This window comes from Asterias rubens, chromosome 12 (genome assembly GCF_902459465.1).
Source record: "Asterias rubens chromosome 12, eAstRub1.3, whole genome shotgun sequence".
NCBI lineage: Eukaryota > Metazoa > Echinodermata > Asteroidea > Forcipulatida > Asteriidae > Asterias > Asterias rubens.
This window is the reverse complement of record NC_047073.1, coordinates 8000614-8020962: the sequence shown is the minus strand read 5'-3', so window position 1 is coordinate 8020962 and position 20349 is coordinate 8000614. Positions and strand designations below refer to the sequence as shown.

At 36.9% G+C, this 20349-nt stretch overlaps 1 protein-coding gene across 1 annotated transcript in view; it reads right to left on the bottom strand.

Moving 5' to 3' along the window:
* Positions 1-936: 936 nt before the first annotated feature.
* LOC117297619 (mucolipin-3-like) overlaps positions 937-20349 on the bottom strand; it is a 36080-nt gene continuing 16667 nt past the window's right edge. Inside the window, exons 5-14 of the mRNA XM_033780744.1 lie at positions 18035-18122; positions 12050-12146; positions 10308-10401; positions 8397-8518; positions 6943-7092; positions 5897-5998; positions 4846-4968; positions 3086-3292; positions 2529-2671; positions 937-1973 (exon numbers count right to left, since the gene is read on the bottom strand). Of these exons, the coding sequence (XP_033636635.1) occupies positions 1937-1973; positions 2529-2671; positions 3086-3292; positions 4846-4968; positions 5897-5998; positions 6943-7092; positions 8397-8518; positions 10308-10401; positions 12050-12146; positions 18035-18122 (1163 nt within the window). The 3' untranslated portion in view covers positions 937-1936. The remainder of the gene's footprint in view (positions 1974-2528; positions 2672-3085; positions 3293-4845; positions 4969-5896; positions 5999-6942; positions 7093-8396; positions 8519-10307; positions 10402-12049; positions 12147-18034; positions 18123-20349) is intronic.

The window sequence follows — 20349 nt, the reverse complement described above, 5'->3', positions numbered from 1 at the left end:
CAAATAAAAGTACCATTGCACGCTGAGTCACTCACCGTGCTTTTTCGTTCCATCCGAAAAGTACCATTGCACGCTGCCAGCGTGCAATGGTACTTTTCGGATGGAACGAAAAAGCTGAGTAAAAACATCACTGCGTGCGCGTTGTCTTCGGTAACGCAGCAAGGCATATTAGTAAAATTACTAGCATTCGTCTTCTACAATTAAAAATTGGAGGCCTACGCTTTGTTTGTTTTGAAAGTTGTATCATTCAATAAAAATGACAAAGATCTACTTGGATGTTATATAAAACAAATAATGAATGTTTTTCATTCGTGCAATGGTGCGAATATGTTCATTCGTTGAAAGCTGGAATGTTCCATTCAACTCGGCTCCGCCTCGTTGAATAGTACATTCCATCTTTCAACTCATGAACATATTTGCACCATTGCACTCATAAACATTCATTATGTGTATACTAATTCTCATATACAACTCTTTGTATGTAAGCTAATATTCGTGATGAAAATTACCTTTCCTAAAACTCACGCCATATAAACAAACCATAAAGCTTTACCTTATTTGTTTAAAATTGCTCCTTGCTCTTTTAAATAGAATACTAATACTGTTTAACACTCACAACCTTATCTTGGATATAAACAACTTCGAACTGCACCTACATGTATATTGCAATCAAGGGACCCAGTTTTCACAAAAAGTAGCAAAGAGAACCAAAATTATGCTTACCAGAATAAGGTTACACGCCAGAACACGATTCCACATTGTATCATCTGTGACAGGTATCCTGCTAATTTTTGCTTAGCGGAAATTTGTGTGAAGTACCACTTGCTGCTTTCAGCAGTTCCATGCAGTATGGCCATGTACTTCAAAAACATCAATGCGTATCTTAGCACTTTATGTATCTGGCAACCTATTTAAATAGTACCGTACATCTTTTTACCAAATCTTTTTTTTTTTACTGGTACCTAGGCAAGCTGTTGGGTGCTTTTTCTATACCATGTCAAACATGGTTGCTCAGACGAAAGAAATTCATCAGGCAGGTAAAATATCAACTTGTCAAACGAATTTGTATCAATATATCATCGTTTTGCAATATGGCGTCACAAAATTTACGTAAGTATTGGCCGTGTTTTGTAGAAAATTCGTTTGATGGTTGCTCAGGGATTCTCCAACCCCAAGCCCAAATGTCACACTCAAACACTTTCTTTCCTACTACAGAAGTATCCCCCCCCCCCCCAAAGAAAGAAAGAAAAAAAAAGAAAAAAACTCTGGAAAAAAATCCAAGAAAAACTGCCAATGCTGATAGGTATATATGAAGCACATTATAAATATAAAAGCTTATCAAATTAACTGCATACCAAAGGGGAATAAGGTAGAACTACAAGAAAGGTACATGGGTATAAATGGGTACCTCAAAGGTTGATATTGTGTTTGAAAAAGCCTTATATATTAAGAGGTTGGAGCGCTAAGCAACCTTCTTTTTTAGGATTGGCCAATCACTAAAGCTAGAGACTGAGCCTTCTCCAATGCGGGCCCAGCCCTGTGAAATTCATTTCCTGATAGCTGCAGAAATACAAACTCACTTGAATCATTCAACAAACTGCTGAAGACACACTTGTTTTTGATATTGGGCCTTCTTTGTTTTAGATTCTCTGTGTTGAACACATCCTAGCACTTTGCAACCCCTGGAAAAGGTGCTCAGAATAAGTACCTGCTTAATGTTTTTACTATTAATTTTTTACTGGGCATCACCATATCCGATATCTTAGCGCCAGTTTCATTGTGTCAACAGTCTTTGGCGCATTACAAAAATGTACAGTTAATACTTATGGGTCGTCATATGCCATAGAATTATTCTGCATTCAATGTCAAGGTGGGAATGTAGTGCTTTATATACAGGAAGACTTGCCAATGCACTGCTCCAATGTATTCCCAAATTTCATTGAACTAAATTTTCTTCATCGGAAGAGCTGGATCTGTTAACAAACATACAAACAAACTATTTGTAAATAACAATATTAATTAAAATATATGTGTAAAGTCCCCCTGGCTGCCACTTCCCAGGTTGTATTTATGAACATGGTGTGATCTCTGGCTACAGGACAGCTAACGGTTTAATGGCTTGTGCCTGGCACCCCTGAACAAAGACATCGACTAATAGGGAGATTGCAAACATAGGGTTGGATAGCTCAGTTGGTAGAGCGCCGTTATGTTAATCCTGCGGTCTTTGGTTCAAGTCCCGCTTCAGTCAATCTTTTTTTTGTTTTTTTGTTTTACTGCAAACACAAATCAAATAGCAAGGAAATGCAATGTTTTTGCACAGAATGTCCCTCTAGTAAGAAACAAAATTACAAGCTAAAGACAATCAGTGGTCTAGTTGGTAAGATACTGCTCTAGAATTGCAAAGGTCGTGGGTTCGAATTCCACCCGAGTTATATCACAGAGCTCAGGAAAGTTCTGAGTATACAGTGCTCACACGCAATGGTGTTTATGGGGGAAAAAAAAAAAATTAATATTCTTGGTTAACAAACCTTTTACAGCAGTTGCGAACAAACTTCAAAAGTTTTCGTTTCTTCTTTTTCTTTCTCCGATAACATCCCGACTCCGGTCTGTCATCACATTTATCAATAAATGCCTCGAGATCCGTGTGATTCTTGTGTCTACCGTGACACTCCTGATTGAGAAAAAAACCAACCACAAAAAAAACAATCAAGAAAACAATCACAAATAGTTTCAAAGTTTCTTTTCTCGGTCATCAATTATATATATTTTTTAAGTGGGCTAGTTTAATACTTAAAACACAACTTCCAAAATGGCGTATGAGTGTACATTCAAATAGCTTTGGGGTCATTCAAGGGACTTTTCTGTGTCAGCCCCAAGTTCCCTGCTTGTGGAGTGGGTCACTTGGGACTGGCCCCAGGTGCATGACATCACCACAAGAGGGTGAGTGATCGTTCCATTAGCTCTTGTCAGGGGCTCACCCGAGTAAGCACAGTTGGGTCGACACATGGAAGCTTATCGAATGCACCCTATATTAACTTTATTAATGAACAAAATCTCAAGGGGAAAAAACCTCAGGTGGACTCACCTTGACCGTCTCATAGGTATCCATGATGAGAGCAATGAAGAGACTGAGTATGGCATAGATGAAGAGGCTGATGAAGGAGTAGAGATAGATACGACTGTAGATCCACACCACTGTACTCTTATCAGACATCTCATCAAACGTGGCATACATATCGTCACCGTTGATGAGGCTAAACATACACTCAATGGCAACGTTGAGTGTTCGAAACTGAATGAAAGGGAAAAAAAATTTTAACTTAATAGATGGATATATGCAAGAGGGATAAAGAATATTAATTTTTGTATTACCCATATACAATGATGTGTGTTAGCACTGAAGTAATTTCCCAAACTCTCTCTCTCTCGAGAAAAAAAAAGTTGGTTAAGACACTGCTCTAGAATTGCAAAGGTTGTGGGTTCAAATCCCACCAGAGTAATAATATGCCTGTGATTTTGTACACAGAGCTCGTGAAAGTACTGAGTATAATGTACAATGCTAACACACATCAGTGTATATGGGTAAAACCAAAACAAATAAAAAAGTAATCATTAACCCCTTGAAGATGGAAGGCGGCTATGGCCGCTAATCTTTTCCGGAATGCTGTGGACTGTGTATGTGGTAAGCCGTGGAATGCAGTCGGTGGCCGGTACAGCTGTAGGCAAACAAAGGTTGCTATCCAGGCATGCGTGTAAGCCGGGCATTGAGGCGTTAAGGGTTTAAAGGGAAGGCAACTGTTTGGTAATCACTTTTATAATTAATGTCAATAAAAAACTTTTTTGGCAAGAAATACAGCACATTTTGATAGTATAAAGCAATTTGAGAAACATTTCACTTCAAGGTAATGTGATTTTGTAAAAATGTATCAGTTTTTATGCCCCAAAATAACATTTGCATCTGTGACCAGATTGTGTATTCCAATTAGGGATTATTCTTTGGCGATATCTCAAAAAAGCGACAGTACCTTTGTAAGCGCAGCCTAAAAAGGTCTTATAGTTCAAAGACTTGTCTTAGACCAGCACTTCAAGATACCCGTACATGTAGATAAGGCTCTACATAAAAACTGGTTTGGTTTTGGGGTTGCTGGTTTATGAGAGATCACCTGACATAACAAGGCCACGGACGGCCAGTTCAAGGTGAGGGCTACACAAAGTGTAACCAGGGGCATGTTGCCACCTACTGCTGGGGCTGACACAAGGTTACATCCACTAGGAGCCTGCCTGGTTCAACAGAATGCACTACCTTCCCAACTTATTTTTATCATTAGTGCACAATTGTCTTTGCACGATATGACTGTATGACATGCGAGATAATAATGGAGTAAAAAACACCCTTGTCACACGAAGTTGTAAGCTTTCGGATGCTTGCTTTTGGGACCTCAAAATCTAATTCTGAGGTCTTAAAATCAAATTCAAATATTTTAGTGGAAAATAACTTCTTTCTCGAAAACAACGTTACTTCAGAGGGAGCCGTTTCTCACAATGTTTTACATTATCAACAGCTCTCCATTGCTCAATACCAATTAAGTATTTTTGCTAACAATTATTTCGAGTTAATAGTGTCCAGTGCCTTTAACTGATTTGGGCTATCAACCCAAATCTACTGTCACCAGAGGCACATTGCATAACCGGGTTACCCCCTTCACAGTCCCTTAGGATAGACATGGGTATCATCCATTAGGAGACTGGCTGGTTGAGCAGAATGTACTACTTGTGTACCTTCAAAACTTATTATTTTCATTAGTGCAACATTTTCTTTGCCTGATTTGACATCTTTAAACGTACCTTGTGGTGGTAAGGTCCCAGTACGATCCAACCAGAGAAACCATATGCCATGTACAGAATGAGCCCACATACAATAAACCTGCCACAGTTTGGTAGAGCACTCTTCAACGTTACTATGGGAATCTGTAATGTAAAATAATATTAATAACAACAATAGTAGCTTCTTATATAGCGCGCAAGGTGCTTTAATATACAGTTTTTCCATGCAAAGTATGTGGTACTAAGTTTGAATTATGAGACCTACTCCTTTTACACACATGAAGTACCATGTAATGGTTTACACTCAATCTAACTCAAAATTCCAGATACATAAATTTTCGAATTCATTACGAGAATGCTCCATTAAAGAAAGAGGCAGAAAAGACACATCTTTTTCTTCTGGCAACTTACACCTGTTTTTTCCATGTACATGTAACTGCTTTCCAAACAGTGGACTACATTGGATCATGCACAAACCAGAGGTGCTGCTGAATGCCCCAGGCAAAAATAATTGAATGGGCATTTAAAAATGCCCATTCGTTAATTTTAACGATCCAAGTACTTGATATTACACTCGATCACTGGAAAGGATCTATACTTTCTTAGTTTTTGTAGCCATACTCAGAAAATCTTTAGTGGAGCTTTCCCGTAATATTTTTGACTTTATTTTTGCCTACTTAAATCTTTGGTCATTATTGGTTTTTTTTAAATGTCTAATAACCATGTATATATCTACTTTCTGGGTAGATTATGTTCTACTCCGAGGATAAACAGCAAGACAAGTTCTCAAAAGAACCTAATCTTCCCAGCAACTCAATTTACACATGGTGTTATTACGGCAAACTAAATATACAACAAACTTAGGTTGTTCATTTTTTTTGTTTAGAGAAGTCCAGTGAAAAGAATCAATTGGCCTTTTAGTCGGGTGTGATTCAAACCCACGACCTTTGCAATTCTAGAGCAGTGTCTTACCTACAAGACTACAGAGATTGCCTGGTAGCTAGAGGCAGTTTGAATTGAATTATAAGTTTTGGCAGCGGGTATCGTTTCGATTTAACTAAATAAAACTTACGTTGTATTTTGGGAAAAAGCCGAGATATCTGAGAATTCCGAGCCAAACAAAGAAACATCCAGAGCCAAGAAGCAGGCTACATACATCATAGGCAGTATTCAACTGGGGGAACAAAAGATGCAGAATATTACACATGACAATGTTACAGTGCACAGCCACAATCATAGATACAGTCTTTGTAACAAAGACGCTACACGGACGAGAGATAAATATTTAGTAACTCTTTGCAGATCTTGGGTAGCTGCAGGGAAGGTCTAGAATGGTCTATCTTATTCCATCAGAGCCTTCCAGACATCGGACATTTTTAAAACAGCCTTGAAAACTCATCTTTGCAAAGGCACTGGACACTTTTGGTAATCACTCAAAATAATTGTTAGCACAAAGACTCACTTGGTAACGAGCAATGGAGAGCTGTTGATAGTATAAAACATTCTGAGAAACAGCTCCCTCCGAAGTAACATAGTTTTTGGAGAAAGATGTAATTTCTCACTCAAATAATATGAGACTTCAGCTGAAGCCTTTTGTTATGCATCTGAAGTTCAATCAGCAATTTGACAGTTGAACCCATCATTGTGCACAAGTCACTTAGAATGATTATGATGTACCAGAAATTTAGAAACACCAGAGTTTGAATACAGGGATCTTAAAGGGTCTATGTAACTTTTGTAGGACAAAAAACACAATGTAAACACAATTTACTCTCAACTTACACAGTTTGAAGATAATGATAGTAGAAAGCTTCCCAGAAAATATTACGTGCGGAGGTGCTGTAGTTTTTGGGAAATGAGTAAAACAATGTCATGAAAATAATTTTCGTCTCATGAGACGAAAATTATTTAAATCATTTACAAACGTATTTTCATGACATTGTTTTACTCATTTCTCAAAAACTACAGCACCTCAGTAAGTAAAATTTGAAGGGAAGCTTTCCACTATCATTATCTTCAAACCCTGTAAGTTTAATGTAAAACTATGGACATTTTGAAAAGGTACCCAAATACTTTAACCGCCTGCCCATGACAGGCCATGACATAGAGTAAACTTACCTTAAATTCAATCAGCAATTTGACGGTCGACCCCATAATTGTGCACATATCACTCAGAATTATCATGATGTACCAGAAATTCAGAAACTCAAGTTTCTCGATCCGGGTTAAATTTTTGCTGTAATACCGCTTGAAAAACTTCATTGTTTTCTGTCAGGAGAACAGAGACATGAAAATTTGTTAATAACAATAACAACTGAACAAGTTTTAGTAAGGTTTGCAGTAACACTATGTGATGATAATCTCTAAATGAATTAGGGGTGGTTCTGAAACAAGTTGAAATCTACAGTCTTTTTAGAACCACCCCAACTCAATTAGAGATTTTCATTGTCATTACGGCAAACCTTACTAGATCGTAATTCAACCATGCAAAGTTTCAAATCCTAATGAAAAAGTTTTGAGACAGGCCTCCTGTCTTTGTATCAAAAGTTGAAACAAAAACCTGTGTAATCTTCTCAAAAATTAAGAACTTTATAGTTTCTTCCATTGAGCTAAGTACAAATCTTGGCTGCAGGAAGTCCAGGCTCTGTGGCCCTTTCGTTAACATGTGAATTAACAGTTACAGGGTCTATAGATTAGTACATGTATGTGGATTTTGTAGAAGTAAAATGGTTAGACTGTGTGACTTGCAAACACAAGGTTGTGGGTTCAAATCCTACCAAGAGAACTGTTGATTTCACAATGACTAGACTAAGTACTGTCGTCTTGTTACTGGATCACAATTTCTTGACTTGTGTAAATCATAATAATCATAGACGATGATTAAACCGATGTTTGTATGAGAGAGATTGGCTGTTGCCAGCTTGGGGTTTATATCCCCTTAAAGGAGTTTGCCGAGTTCTCCTGATAGGAAGAGCATCTAAAGATGGCCAAAACACTCGACTTACTTCCACTTGAACAAGAGTGTCAAAGAAAAGGTATTAGACCAAATCTTCAATTCCTGGCCACAACACTTGACTTACTTCCACTTGAACAAGAGTGTCAAAGAAAAGGTATCAGACCAAATCTACAATTCTTGAGCAAGTTATTTATTTCTATTTCCTAACAATTTTCCGCAAATTTCTCAGGGATTAAAAATGAACAAGGTTAGCAAGGTCTGGGCAAGTCTGTATGATTTGTTTTTTGAAAGGGCAAGGGCACCAAGGCATTTTCTCCTTGGTTAAAGGCAACCTATTTGGAAATTGTTAATTTCTAAAGGAGCATTTCAAGAGCACCAAGGGCACCAATGGGCCACAGAGGCAATAGGAGACTTTCCAGCGCTAGGTGGCAGCAGACATACCGGGTAAATTTCCATTGTTTACGTAGTTCTGAACATGCGCATAATTCTGAGAACAATGGATTTACCCGGTAAGTCTGCTGCCCTCTATCGTCCCAGAAAGTCTCCCATTGCCTCTGTGAAGGATTAGGCCTGCAGACTGGGTGTATGGTGAAAATTATACGGGGGTTAGAATTACTTTTTTCAGTTTCCTTCCTCTATGGATGGACCTCAAACACAGAGTGAGAGATAGCGAACAGAGGATCATGATCAGCACATCGTAGACCTTGACAAGATCGCTAAAAACACCGTCAAAATGGTCTAAATGAAAAAACAACACAAAACACATACCGGTAACAAAGATTCAGTTAAACTTGCATTGAAGTGAGAAGATCACAACACAAAACACATACCGGTAACAAAGATTCAGTTAAACTTGCATTGAAGTGAGAAGATCACAACACAAAACACATACCGGTAACAAAGATTCAGTTAAACTTGCATTGAAGTGAGAAGATCCTTAATGTCACTTTTACTTTTACTCTAAGGCTGTGTCCGAATTGACCTCAACAGCTAGGGCTACAGCTAGATTTCCGCGTCATCATGCGTTGAGGTATAGGACGTTCTCAGCAACACCCTTAGCAACAGCCGTAGCCATAGCTGAAGCCGCTAACTCAGATACAGCCTAATATTGGCTGGACTCAATGAGCGTATGATGCCAGGCTTATGAGGAGTTATGGGAATTCAAATTAGTTGTTGCTTGAAATTGTTCAAGATTGCTGCATTCACATGAGTCATCAAGGGCATTCCACTCCACTATGGCTATAGATGGATTGCAATATGCGTCATTGACTGCCATCTTTGATGGAAAAAACAATGGAAAAGTGCACATGTGTACGCGCTTTTGATGTTTAAATGACTTGAGTCTGGCTGCTGGCATTAGGTAGCGGTCACTGGGGATGTCCACCAAGTTGGTGAGTCTGGCTTACTTTTCTCCTTTTCTTCAGTGTGCATCAACCTAACTCTCCCAGGAGGTGCATAACTTTGCCTTCGGTGCGGGTGTAGTATAAAACTATTGACTGCTTCGAGTGCTATGGTTAAAACAACGACTCCCAAGGTGATCCCCGGAGCGTTCTATTTTGGAAAAAATTGAACGGTCCGGGGATCACCGAGGGAGTCAGAGTTTAAACCATAGCACGAGTAAAAGCAGTCAATATTTGTTTTATAACACCCACAAACACACTATTTATCATCCTCGTACACATAACGTTTGTACCCGCATTTCAGATACACAGATGCACAGCTGATTGAGTTCGAGGTGGGTAAAAAGACATCTGGGTACCGCGCGCGCCATGTAATAGTCTTTACTTTTGCATTGCAAACGACTATCACACGACCGCCAGGTTTCTGGTAAAACTAAGACATATCATGGGTCGCGCTCTAAACCAATAAAAAGGCAGAGTTTTAGTAAGGGGTGTTATAATTGCCCTTAATAAATCTTGCAGCACCTCTCTTGTTTTCTTTTCCCGTATGGGGCTCCAAAAATATCCACCGAAGTCACATTTCAAATTGGGCCAAGCACAGCAACTCATACAGTGCATTTTATACATGTACAATGTAGTTGGGCAAGACAAAATAATCATTCTTCAGTTGACACTATTGGTAATTGTCAAAGACTAGCCTTCAGAGTTGGTGTATCTCAACAACAGTGCATAAAATAACACCTGTGAAAGTATGAGCTCAATTGGTCATCGAACTTGCGAGATTATAATGAAACAAAACAAAAACCATGTCACACAAAGTTGTGTGCGTTTAGATGGTTGATTTCGAGACCTCAAGTTCTAAATCCGAGGTCTCAAAATCAAATTCGTGGAAAATTACTTCTTTTTCTTTTTCGAAAACTATGGCACTTAAGAGGGAGCCGTTTCTCACGAAGTTTATACTATCAACCTCTCCCCATTACTCGTCACCAAGAAAGGTTTCATGTTAATAATTATTTTGAGTAATTACCAATAGTGTCCACTGCCTTTAATGCAAAAAAAAAAAACTTAAAAAGTTATTTGGTTTGAAGTTTCATGTGGACTGAAAATAAGAAGGGATGAACTCTTACCACCCGTTACTTTATTAGAACAGTAGAATATTGAGTGGTCCTCGTCAAGTTTGACCCCAATGCGACCTCCATGGATGGTGTAATCATAAATGATCTGAAGTCAAAATAAAGAAATGTGTCACTTTTAGAAAGTTAGAAAGAAATACACTATAGAGTTTAAATTGTATTGTATTATTGTATCGTATTGTATTATAATGTATTGTATTGTATTTTATTCTGAAGCTGGAACAAACTCCATCATGCTGAATAGTTCAAACAGCTGAGTGGGATGGTTTTTGTTGTCATCTATTAGCAAACAACTGTACAATGCTTAAAGTCACCTGGAAGTGGTATTTCTTTTCAAAATAAAGCTTTTGTCACTAAGATATCTGTTTTGATGTGTGGAATGTTCTAAAAAAGTTAGTTCTCATTTTATTTACAAATTTAAGAGTAGGCCCAGACTCGAGAGGGTGCTGTTCGTGACGTCAATCGAGGCGCGATATTTGAAGAAAAAATGTGTGGTCTGGCCCCGTACACTACGTCTGGGTAACTGATCGGTATGATGCCTTCATGTACGGACAAAACTACGGTCACGGAGCACTATGGCTGCTGTTCGGACGGTCCACTCGGATTACCCTGCATGGTGAATCGCAAGCTAAAAACATGCCCTCAAAGTTCAACTTACCAAAATTTTTCACGTTTGGCATACGCTCCTCTAGGTTCGTCACGTCTTTCAGGTACCTTCTTTGACTTCCCACTCTGGAAAAGTTGTTGGGATGGCGTCATGTTTTAGAATAACTTTTCTCTTCATGTCAAATGTGTGGTGTGTTCCGGATTCGAAGCACGACGGCTCAAAGTGTTCGCTGCACAGCACTGAAAAAGACGTCGGACCACTATTGCTCTTGTGAGTCCGACTTTCGCGGCCCACAACCGCCCATACTTGGGATCTGCAGGAAACACATGCAACCTGACCCCATCTTTAGTTGTTTTGCTGCATCCAGCAGCAAAACACCTGGTCGGCATTGCCGAAAAAATGCAAAAAAATGTACTTTGCATGTTTGTTTACTCTACGCATTGCAGGTAAAGTCTGCCTCGATTGACGTCACAAAAGGGGTAGGCGGAGTCAGCCCCCGAAACAACTTTATCTATTTTTTAAACATATAAATCGAGACTAACAATTACTAAAAAAAATTGTTTTATTGTTCATAAGCATATACTCTTATGTTTGAAAAAAAAATTATATTTCCAGGTGACTTTAACATTAACAAAGAATGTTAGCGCTCACTTCAATTGTCAACATCGGTTCTAATAAATAGTTCAACCACTCATTTTTATTTTAATTTGTTCACATTGTTGTAGCTTTGTATTTACAATCAAGTTGTGAAAAAGGTATTTTAGTTTGATTTCAATGTACATAGTATATTTTGACCATCACATCGCATATGGTCTCTTCAGTTTGTATCAGTGAATTATTCACGTTTAGACCAACATGTGGAAAAGTTCTGGTCGAGATGGTATTCATTTATTAGCTAACAAGTACTAGTATAATGCTTTACAGCACAAATAATGTTAGCTCTCAAGTTTATTGGCTAACGCTTTTCGTAAACAAATTAGCCACTTTCCAGATTTTTTTCTAGGAGGGGGCACCTGGGGGGGGGGGCGCACTGGACCCAGTGCAATAAACCAAGGGCATTATAAATGAACCCATATCCATTATTAACAATGTCCTTTTCAAGAATACTAACTATTAAAGTGAAACTCACTGATATATTGAACCTGACACAATCTGGTGACGTCAGCATATCCAGATTCTTCACATGTAAACTCCGAATCGAAAACTTCAGTTTCAACTCAATCAAGCTACTTGCATGAATGAAACAGGAAGTAAAATCAAAAAAGGAAATGTTAAGAATAACAAAACGCAATGTTATGGTTTCCATTAGACTGCAATTTATTGGCTTCGTTTAAAGCCATTGGACACTTTCGGTAAACAGTATTGTCCAAGGACCACACTTCGTGTTCGTGTATCACAACTTATATATAAAATAACAAACCTGTGAAAATTTAGGCTCAATTGGTCATCGGAGTCCGGGAGAAAATAACGGGAAAACCCACCCTTGCTTCCGCACGTTTCGCCTTGTCATGACACATGTTTAAAATAAATCCGTAATTCTCGATATCGAGAATTGACATTGTTTTAATGTTTTCTCAAAAAGTAAAGCATTTCATGGAATAATATTTCAAGAGAAGTCTTTCACCATTACCTTCTGTAAACCCTGTAAGTTATTTGTAAATCTGTGAACTTTTAATTTGTTTTTCTGTTCTGAAAGTGTCCAATTCTGCACTCATGGTGCACTGTAAAGTATATAGCAAGCAGGGATTGAAGTTTAGACTGGCCCGCAGTCCTGAGGCCAATAGCTTTAGTGTTGGGCAGAGTAAACTTATAACTGGACAAGTCCGGCAGTCTTGCTTTGTTTTTTAATTGAATATTAATATAAAGGGTAGCGACGAGTTCTTACATGTACATAGCCGTTTAAAGCCTGCAGGGTCGAATAGCGCACGGCAATGACCCTGCAAGGTTTTAAACGGACGTTTAAGAACGAGTCACTCCTCTTTTATTCCCATTCATAAATGCCCTTTTGTTGAAAAAACGTTTTAAAAAATACAATTACAGACACTTTGACAGTTGAAAATTCGAGGTTTTAAATATTTTTTTCAAAAACTTTGTGAAGAGTCTGTTGCGTGTGGGTTATGTGTACGCGCGCGCACTTAGAAATAGATTACGCGCTGTTACTAATAGCTATGAATTATGTTCCGCGTGATAATCTTGCGCGCCAGACACGCGGAAGCCAGCCGGTTATAAACACTGCTCATTATCAACCGTTTAAACACCCCCACATGACGCGCTCTCCACTAATAGGAGTGGAGAAACTGTCTGGGGTATTTATGAATGAAGAATAATACCTCACTGTGTAATGTGTTTTTAAAAAACCCAGTATGTCTTTGATCTGATGAAATACGATTTCACAGAAATGTGGGGTAAGGAGAGCCATGCAATTATGGACCCTGTGTATTCAGTGATGGTTCATGATATTAGCTTTAAAAACATGTTAAAACTAACAAAGGTCCTTCTAAACAAATGGAGATAATATTAACATTAAACTAACCGACAAAATTCATTTCAAAAAGTGGTAGCTTTTATGAGATATTTTCAAAAAACTTGAGCGGTTATGAATAACCTGTAATTGGCATACACAATCTGAGAAATGTTTCATGCAGAAATGTTTCTCATATTGAAATGTTTTTGAATAGCTACCGCGCTCTCTAAAATCACATTCCTTCAAAGATAATTGTTTCTCACAATGTTATATTAACAGCTTTTAATTATTATCTATAATCTGTCTGTCTTCCCGCCAAGGGAACTCGGCAAACTTCCAAGAGGGGATATACATGTTAGCACCAAGCTGGCGAAAGCCAATCTCTCTCATACAAACATTGGTTAGCTGTCTATGGTTATGAATTGCACAAAGCAAGAAATTTTGATTCAGTAACTAGGCGACAATGCTAGTCATTAAAGCCATTGGACCCTTTCGGTAAACAGTGTTGTCCAAGGCCCACACTTTGTGTACCACAACTTCTATATCAAATAACAAACCTGTGAAAATTTAGGCTCAATCGGTCATCGGAGTCGGGAGAAAACAACGGAAAATCCCACCCTTGTTTTCGACGCCTTTCGCCGTGTCATGATGTGTTTAAAATAAATCCGTAATTCTCGTTAACGAGAATTTATATTGTTTTGCTGTTTTCTCAAAAAGTAAAGCATTTCATGGAATAATATTTCAAGAGAAGTCTTTCACCATTGCCTTCTGTAAACCCTGTAAGTTATTTGTAAATCTGTGAACTTTTTGGTTTTTTTCTGAACCGAAAGGGTCCAATGGCTTTAATGAAATCAGCGGTAAGCTTGGGCATGATTCGAACCCACAACCTTGTCCTGCAGTCTAACCACTGGACCATGGTGTAAGTTTTTATGATCAGTAATCTCTCTTTAAAGGCTGTGGACACTATTGGTAATTACTCAAAATAATTATTATCATAAAACCTTACTTGGTAACGAGTAATGGGGAGAGGTTGGTAGTATACAACATTGTGAGAAACGGCTCCCTCTGAAGTAACATTGTATTCAAGTAATTTTCCACGAACTTGATTTTGAGACCTCAGATTTAGAATTTGAGGTCTCAAAATCAAGCATCTGAAAGCACACAACTTCACGTAATCATAGTGCGACAAGTGTTTTTTTTTCATTAATTAATTTCATGCAACTTCGACGACCGATTGAGCTCAAATTTTCACAGGTTTGTTATTATGTTGAGATACACCAACTGTGAAGACTAGTCTTTGACAATTACCAATAGTGTCCAGTGTCTTTAACCTCTCTTTAAACGCAAATTATGAAAGCAGAAACAAGGAAGTATTGCTTATAAACATAACACATCCAAAGGTTTTATGGCACAGCCTACAAGGTTTTGTGTGGTGAATATATTTTATTATGATTCAAAATCTAATCTGTACAGTTTCATGAAATGTTATTCTTCATAAAGATTAAAGGCAGTGGACACTATTGGTAACTACTCAAAATAATTATTAGCATAAAAAACCTTACTTGGTAACGAGTAATAGGGAGAGGTTGATAGTACAAAACATTGTGCGCTCACTCTGAAGTGACGTAGTTTTCAAGAAAGAAATAATTTTCCACGAATTTGATTTCGAGACCTCAGACTGTCAGATTTAGAATTTGAGGTCTTGAAATCAAGTTTCTGAAAGCACACAACTTCGTGTGACAAGGGTGTCTTTTTCTAACTCGCAACTTCAACGACCAATTGAGCTCAAATTTTCCCAAGTTAGTTATTTTATGCATTATGTTGAGATACACCAAGTGAGCAGACTGATCTTTGACAATTAACAATAGTGTCCGTGTCTTTAATACCATACATTATATCCTGAGAAACCTTTCTGTATTGAGTAGTGTTGGTTCCTGTATATCTCTTTTGAGTAGTGTTGGTTCCTGTATCTCTTTTGAGTAGTGTTGGTTCTGTATACGGTTTATCTCTTTTTAGTAGTGTTGGTTCTGTATATTAACTCTTTTGAGTAGTGTTGGTTCTGTATATTATCTCTTTTGAGTAGTGTTGGTTCTGTTCACATGTATATCTTTTGAGTAGTGTTGGTTCTGTATTATCTCTTTTGAGTAGTGTTGGTTCTGTATATATATCTCTTTTGAGTAGTGTTGGTTCTGTATACGGTATATCTCTTTTGAGTAGTGTTGGTTCTGAATATTATCTCTGTTGAGTAGTGTTGGTTCCTGTATCTCTTTTGAGTAGTGTTGGTTTATGTATATATCTCTTTTGAGTAGTGTTGGTTCTGTATATATCTCTTTTGAGAAGTGTTGGTTCTGTAATATCTCTTTTGAGTAGTGTTGGTTCTGTAATATCTCATTTGAGTAGTGTTGGTTCTGTAATATCTCTTTTGAGTAGTGTTGGTTCCTGTATATTGAGTAGTGTTGGTTATGTATATATCTCTTTTGAGAAGTGTTGGTTCTGTAATATCTCTTTTGAGTAGTGTTGGTTCTGTAATATCTCATTTGAGTAGTGTTGGTTCCTGTATATTGAGTAGTGTTGGTTATGTATACATCTCTTTTGAGTAGTGTTGGTTCTGTATATATCTCTTTTGAGTAGTGTTGGTTCTTTATATATCTCTTTTGAGTAGTGTTGGTTCTGTATATATCTCTTTTGAGTAGTGTTGGTTCTGTACCTCTTTTGAATAGTGTTGGTTTGTATAATCTCTTTTGAGTAGTGTTGGTTCCTGTATATTGAGTAGTGTTGGTTCTGTATAATCTCTTTTGAGTAGTGTTGGTTCCTGTGTATTGAGTAGTGTTGGTTCTGTATATATCTCTTTTGAGTAGTGTTGGTTCTGTACATGTATATCTTTTGAGTAGTGTTGGTTCCTCTATATTGAGTAGTGTTGGTTCCTGTATAATATCTCTTTTGATTAGTGTTGGTTCCTGTGTATTGAGTAGTGTTGGTTCCTGTATAATCTCTTTTGAGTAGTTTTGGTTCTGTACATGTATGTCTCTTTTGAGTAGTGTTGGTTCCTGTATATTGAGTAGTGTTGGTTCTGTATATATCTCTTTTGAGTAGTGTTGCTTCTGTATAATCTCTTTTGAGTAGTGTTGGTTCCTGTTTATTGAGTAGTGTTGGTTCTGTAAATATCTCTTTTGAGTACTGTTGCTTCTGTATAATCTCTTTTGAGTAGTGTTGGTTCCTGTATATTGAGTAGTGTTGGTTCTGTATATATCTCTTTTGAGTAGTGTTGGTTCCTGTGTATTGAGTAGTGTTGGTTCTGTAAATATCTCTTTTGAGTACTGTTGCTTCTGTATAATCTCTTTTGAGTAGTGTTGGTTCCTGTTTATTGAGTAGTGTTGGTTCTGTATATATCTCTTTTGAGTAGTGTTGGTTCCTGTGTATTGAGTAGTGTTGGTTCTGTATATATCTCTTTTGAGAAGTGTTGGTTCTGTAATTAATATCTTGTTTGAGTAGTGTTAGTTCTATATCTCTTTTGAGTAGTGTTGGTTCTGTATATATCTCTTTTGAGTAGTGTTGGTTCCTGTGTATTGAGTAGTGTTGGTTCTGTAATTAATATCTTTTTTGAGTAGTGTTAGTTCTATATCTCTTTTGAGTAGTGTTGGTTCCTGTGTATTAAGTAGTGTTGGTTCTGTAATAAATAACTTTTTTGAGTAGTGTTAGTTCTATATCTCTTTTGAGTAGTGTTGGTTCTGTATAATCTCTTTTGAGTAGTGTTGCTTCTAAAAAAAAACGGTGGTTTCAATGTTTTGATCAGTATACTCTGCTGAAAACGAGCAGAGTAAACTATTTAAAACGCCCAGACAAAACCGACTTTTTTCAGAGCCATCACTCCCACAAAATATTTTAATACAGAAGTGCATGTATGGTTTACTAATTTACTAATGTTGTATAATTATTTCTTATTATTCAAACCATGCAATCTTCAAACATCACTTAAAGGCAATGGACACTATTGGTGATTACTTAAGATAATTGTTAACATAAAAACTTACTTAGCACAAGCAATGGAGAGCTATTGATAGTATAAAACATTGTGAGAAACGACTCCTTCTGAAGAAACGTACTTTTCGAGAAAGAAGTAATTTTCCAATAAAATATTTGAATTTGATTTCAAGACCTCAGAATTAGATTTTGAGGTCCCGGAATCAAGCAAGTGAAAGCACACAACTTAATGTGACAAGGGTGTTTTTTCTTCCATTATTATCTCGCAACTTCAACGACCAATTGAGTTCAAATTTTCACAGGTTTGTTATTTTGTGCATATGTTGAGATACAGCAAGTGAAAAGACTGGTCTTTGACAATTACCAGAGGTGTGCAGTGTCTTTAATATTGTCATATATTCAATTATTAAGGGACCGTTATAAAAAAACAAAAAGTGATAAAACAAAAAACATAATCGTCAATATAAAACAATTATAAAACTAAAAAATGTACTTAAAAAATAAAAAGAATTAAGTATTTATATCCCTTCTAGCACATTGATAATGATGAACTCTACCCTGCCCGCTGGCGTTTTATCAGCCAATCTTGCTACCCTGCCTGCCCTCTGGCGTTTTATCAGCCAATCTTGGTTGACACTTTTGATAAAAAACAAAAAAGTTCTCTCTCACCTGTCAAAGTTCAGACTGAAGTTCTTGTCTTTCATAACTGTCTTTATGCTGATGTTAGCTGTCGGTGAAACTTCAAACTGCTGACAATCTGCAAAAAGCAAACCATTCTTGTTACTTAAAAGAGCTCTTGCAATGTTTTAGACCAATTTCATGGCTCTGGTTACTGGCGAATTTTGCGCTTACGATCACCATTCATTCTCCACTTACTCGAACTGTGCAACTGCTGAATTACTGTACTACACTGTAGCTATGTAAGCAAAGAATGCTTAGTATTAGTCTAGACCAGATTTAAAAAAAAAACAACTTCGAGGGCATTTTTGAGTAAAATTTGGTAACATACATGTACCTGATTTAACTAATTAGTGGGTGCTGAATCCGAAAATGGTGGATACAAGGCAAATTTTTAGTCCTTGTCCCTGAAAAAACAAATTTAAAACAATACAGAAAACCTAGCAGACGACGGACTTCTCGCGTGAAAAATAGTCAGGTTCTGCTGTGGTTCCATATTGATGTTGTCAGGATACCATACAGGGCAGGTATCCGTAACAAATTTTTGAGTGTACTGGATAGATCCTGCAATCAAATTGCAGGGACCAACAGGTGCTTTCAATGTTATTTTGAAAGTATTTGAGTTAGTGTTTTTTCTAATAAAGAGTTATTTGTTATTTGAACATAATTCCTCTGTTGTTAAAAGCACAAACCGTTGATTATTTTCTCTTATAATGTAGGCCTACACTACTTAAACAGGTAGGCTCAACAATGATACTTCATGGCTTGAAATTATCTTACCAGTCAAAAAAAATTGATTTTAAAGGATTTTAGAGTAACAATTTTTTTGATTACTATTCTCCCTCGTTTTAAAAAGTATTCTCCACAGTTTACGAACCAATCTAACTGTTGTAAGCTAACAATTGAAAAAAATCCAGTTTGTTTGTTTGTTGGCAGTATAACGCATTGTTAGTCGTGTTTGTACACACGGACAAATTTCACACAAGAAGACGATAGTAAGATTCAGAAACAAAGGACAACAAAATATGTATCCCCTCCATTGATAAAACAATCCACCCCTCTCTTTTCAGCTGGGTGTGAAGAACAAGGAAATAAAATCTCTTTATCTATTATTACCGCTCAATCCACAAGTATTGACTCCTACTTTATTTTTGTACGTCAGCTTTTTTTGTCAGAATAGTTCAAGATACTTAGAGTGTGAAAATCAAGCAACATTTTGAAGCGTTCAGTTGGATGTCACTTAATATTATGTCCAATAAATAACCCAATGTATATAAATTATAAAAAAATGTTTTGTAGTATTTGGGCTCCCATCCCTGTCCTTACAGGCTAGACATTTCTATAAAAGAAAATACAGAATTAATAGTACACAACACATTGCAATTTGATTGAATAATGACTTGCGAAAAAACACAAATCATCATGAAGGAAACTGATAAGCAAACATATAATTTTGTAAACATATAAATTTCCTTTGGGGAGATACAGTTACATGACATTACATTGCCACAGTTTGTACTCCAAACTATGATTGCTAATATCGAAGATACGCACACCTTTCATGAATGATTCATTGCTGGGAACCGTCCTAGCTGACACACAAAAATAAAGTAGTAGTCTAGGTGTACAAACACGACTAACAATGCGTTATACTGCCAACAAACAAACAAACTGGAATTTATTTTTTCAATTGTTAGCCTACAACAGTTAGATTGATTCGTCAACTGTGGAGAATACTTTCTAAAACGGGGGAGAATTGTAATCAAAAAATGAGTTACTTTAAAATCCTCTGAAATCAAATTTTTTGACTGGTAAGATAATTTCAAGCCATGAGTATGAACACTAAAAGCTAACCTATTCAAAAACAGGGAGCACTGAACGTTGATATACAATACAATTGTTTGTATCATTGATGAGCCTACCTGTAGGCCTACATTATAAGAGAAAATAATCAACGGTTTGTGCTTTTTGGCAACAAGGTCGTTTCCTTTCATTATTCTCTTGAAATTTTGTTGATCAATTGAGTCTAATTTTTCACAGATTTGTTATTTTTAAGATGCTTTGTCAGATTTTTGGCCCCAAACATTAGAAAATAGATTTTTTTGAGTGAATGGTATTTCAAAGAGTATCACCCGCTCTAAAGAAAAAAAGTTAAACTTTTACTTTTAATGGTCAGGAACCATGACAAAAATTTAAAACGTTTCTTATAAAACACAATAGAATAGGTCACGTGATATATTGTCGGAATCCCGACAAAAACTAATTTTGAGCACTTTATTTCACTGCTACTAATAATTGGCTTACTT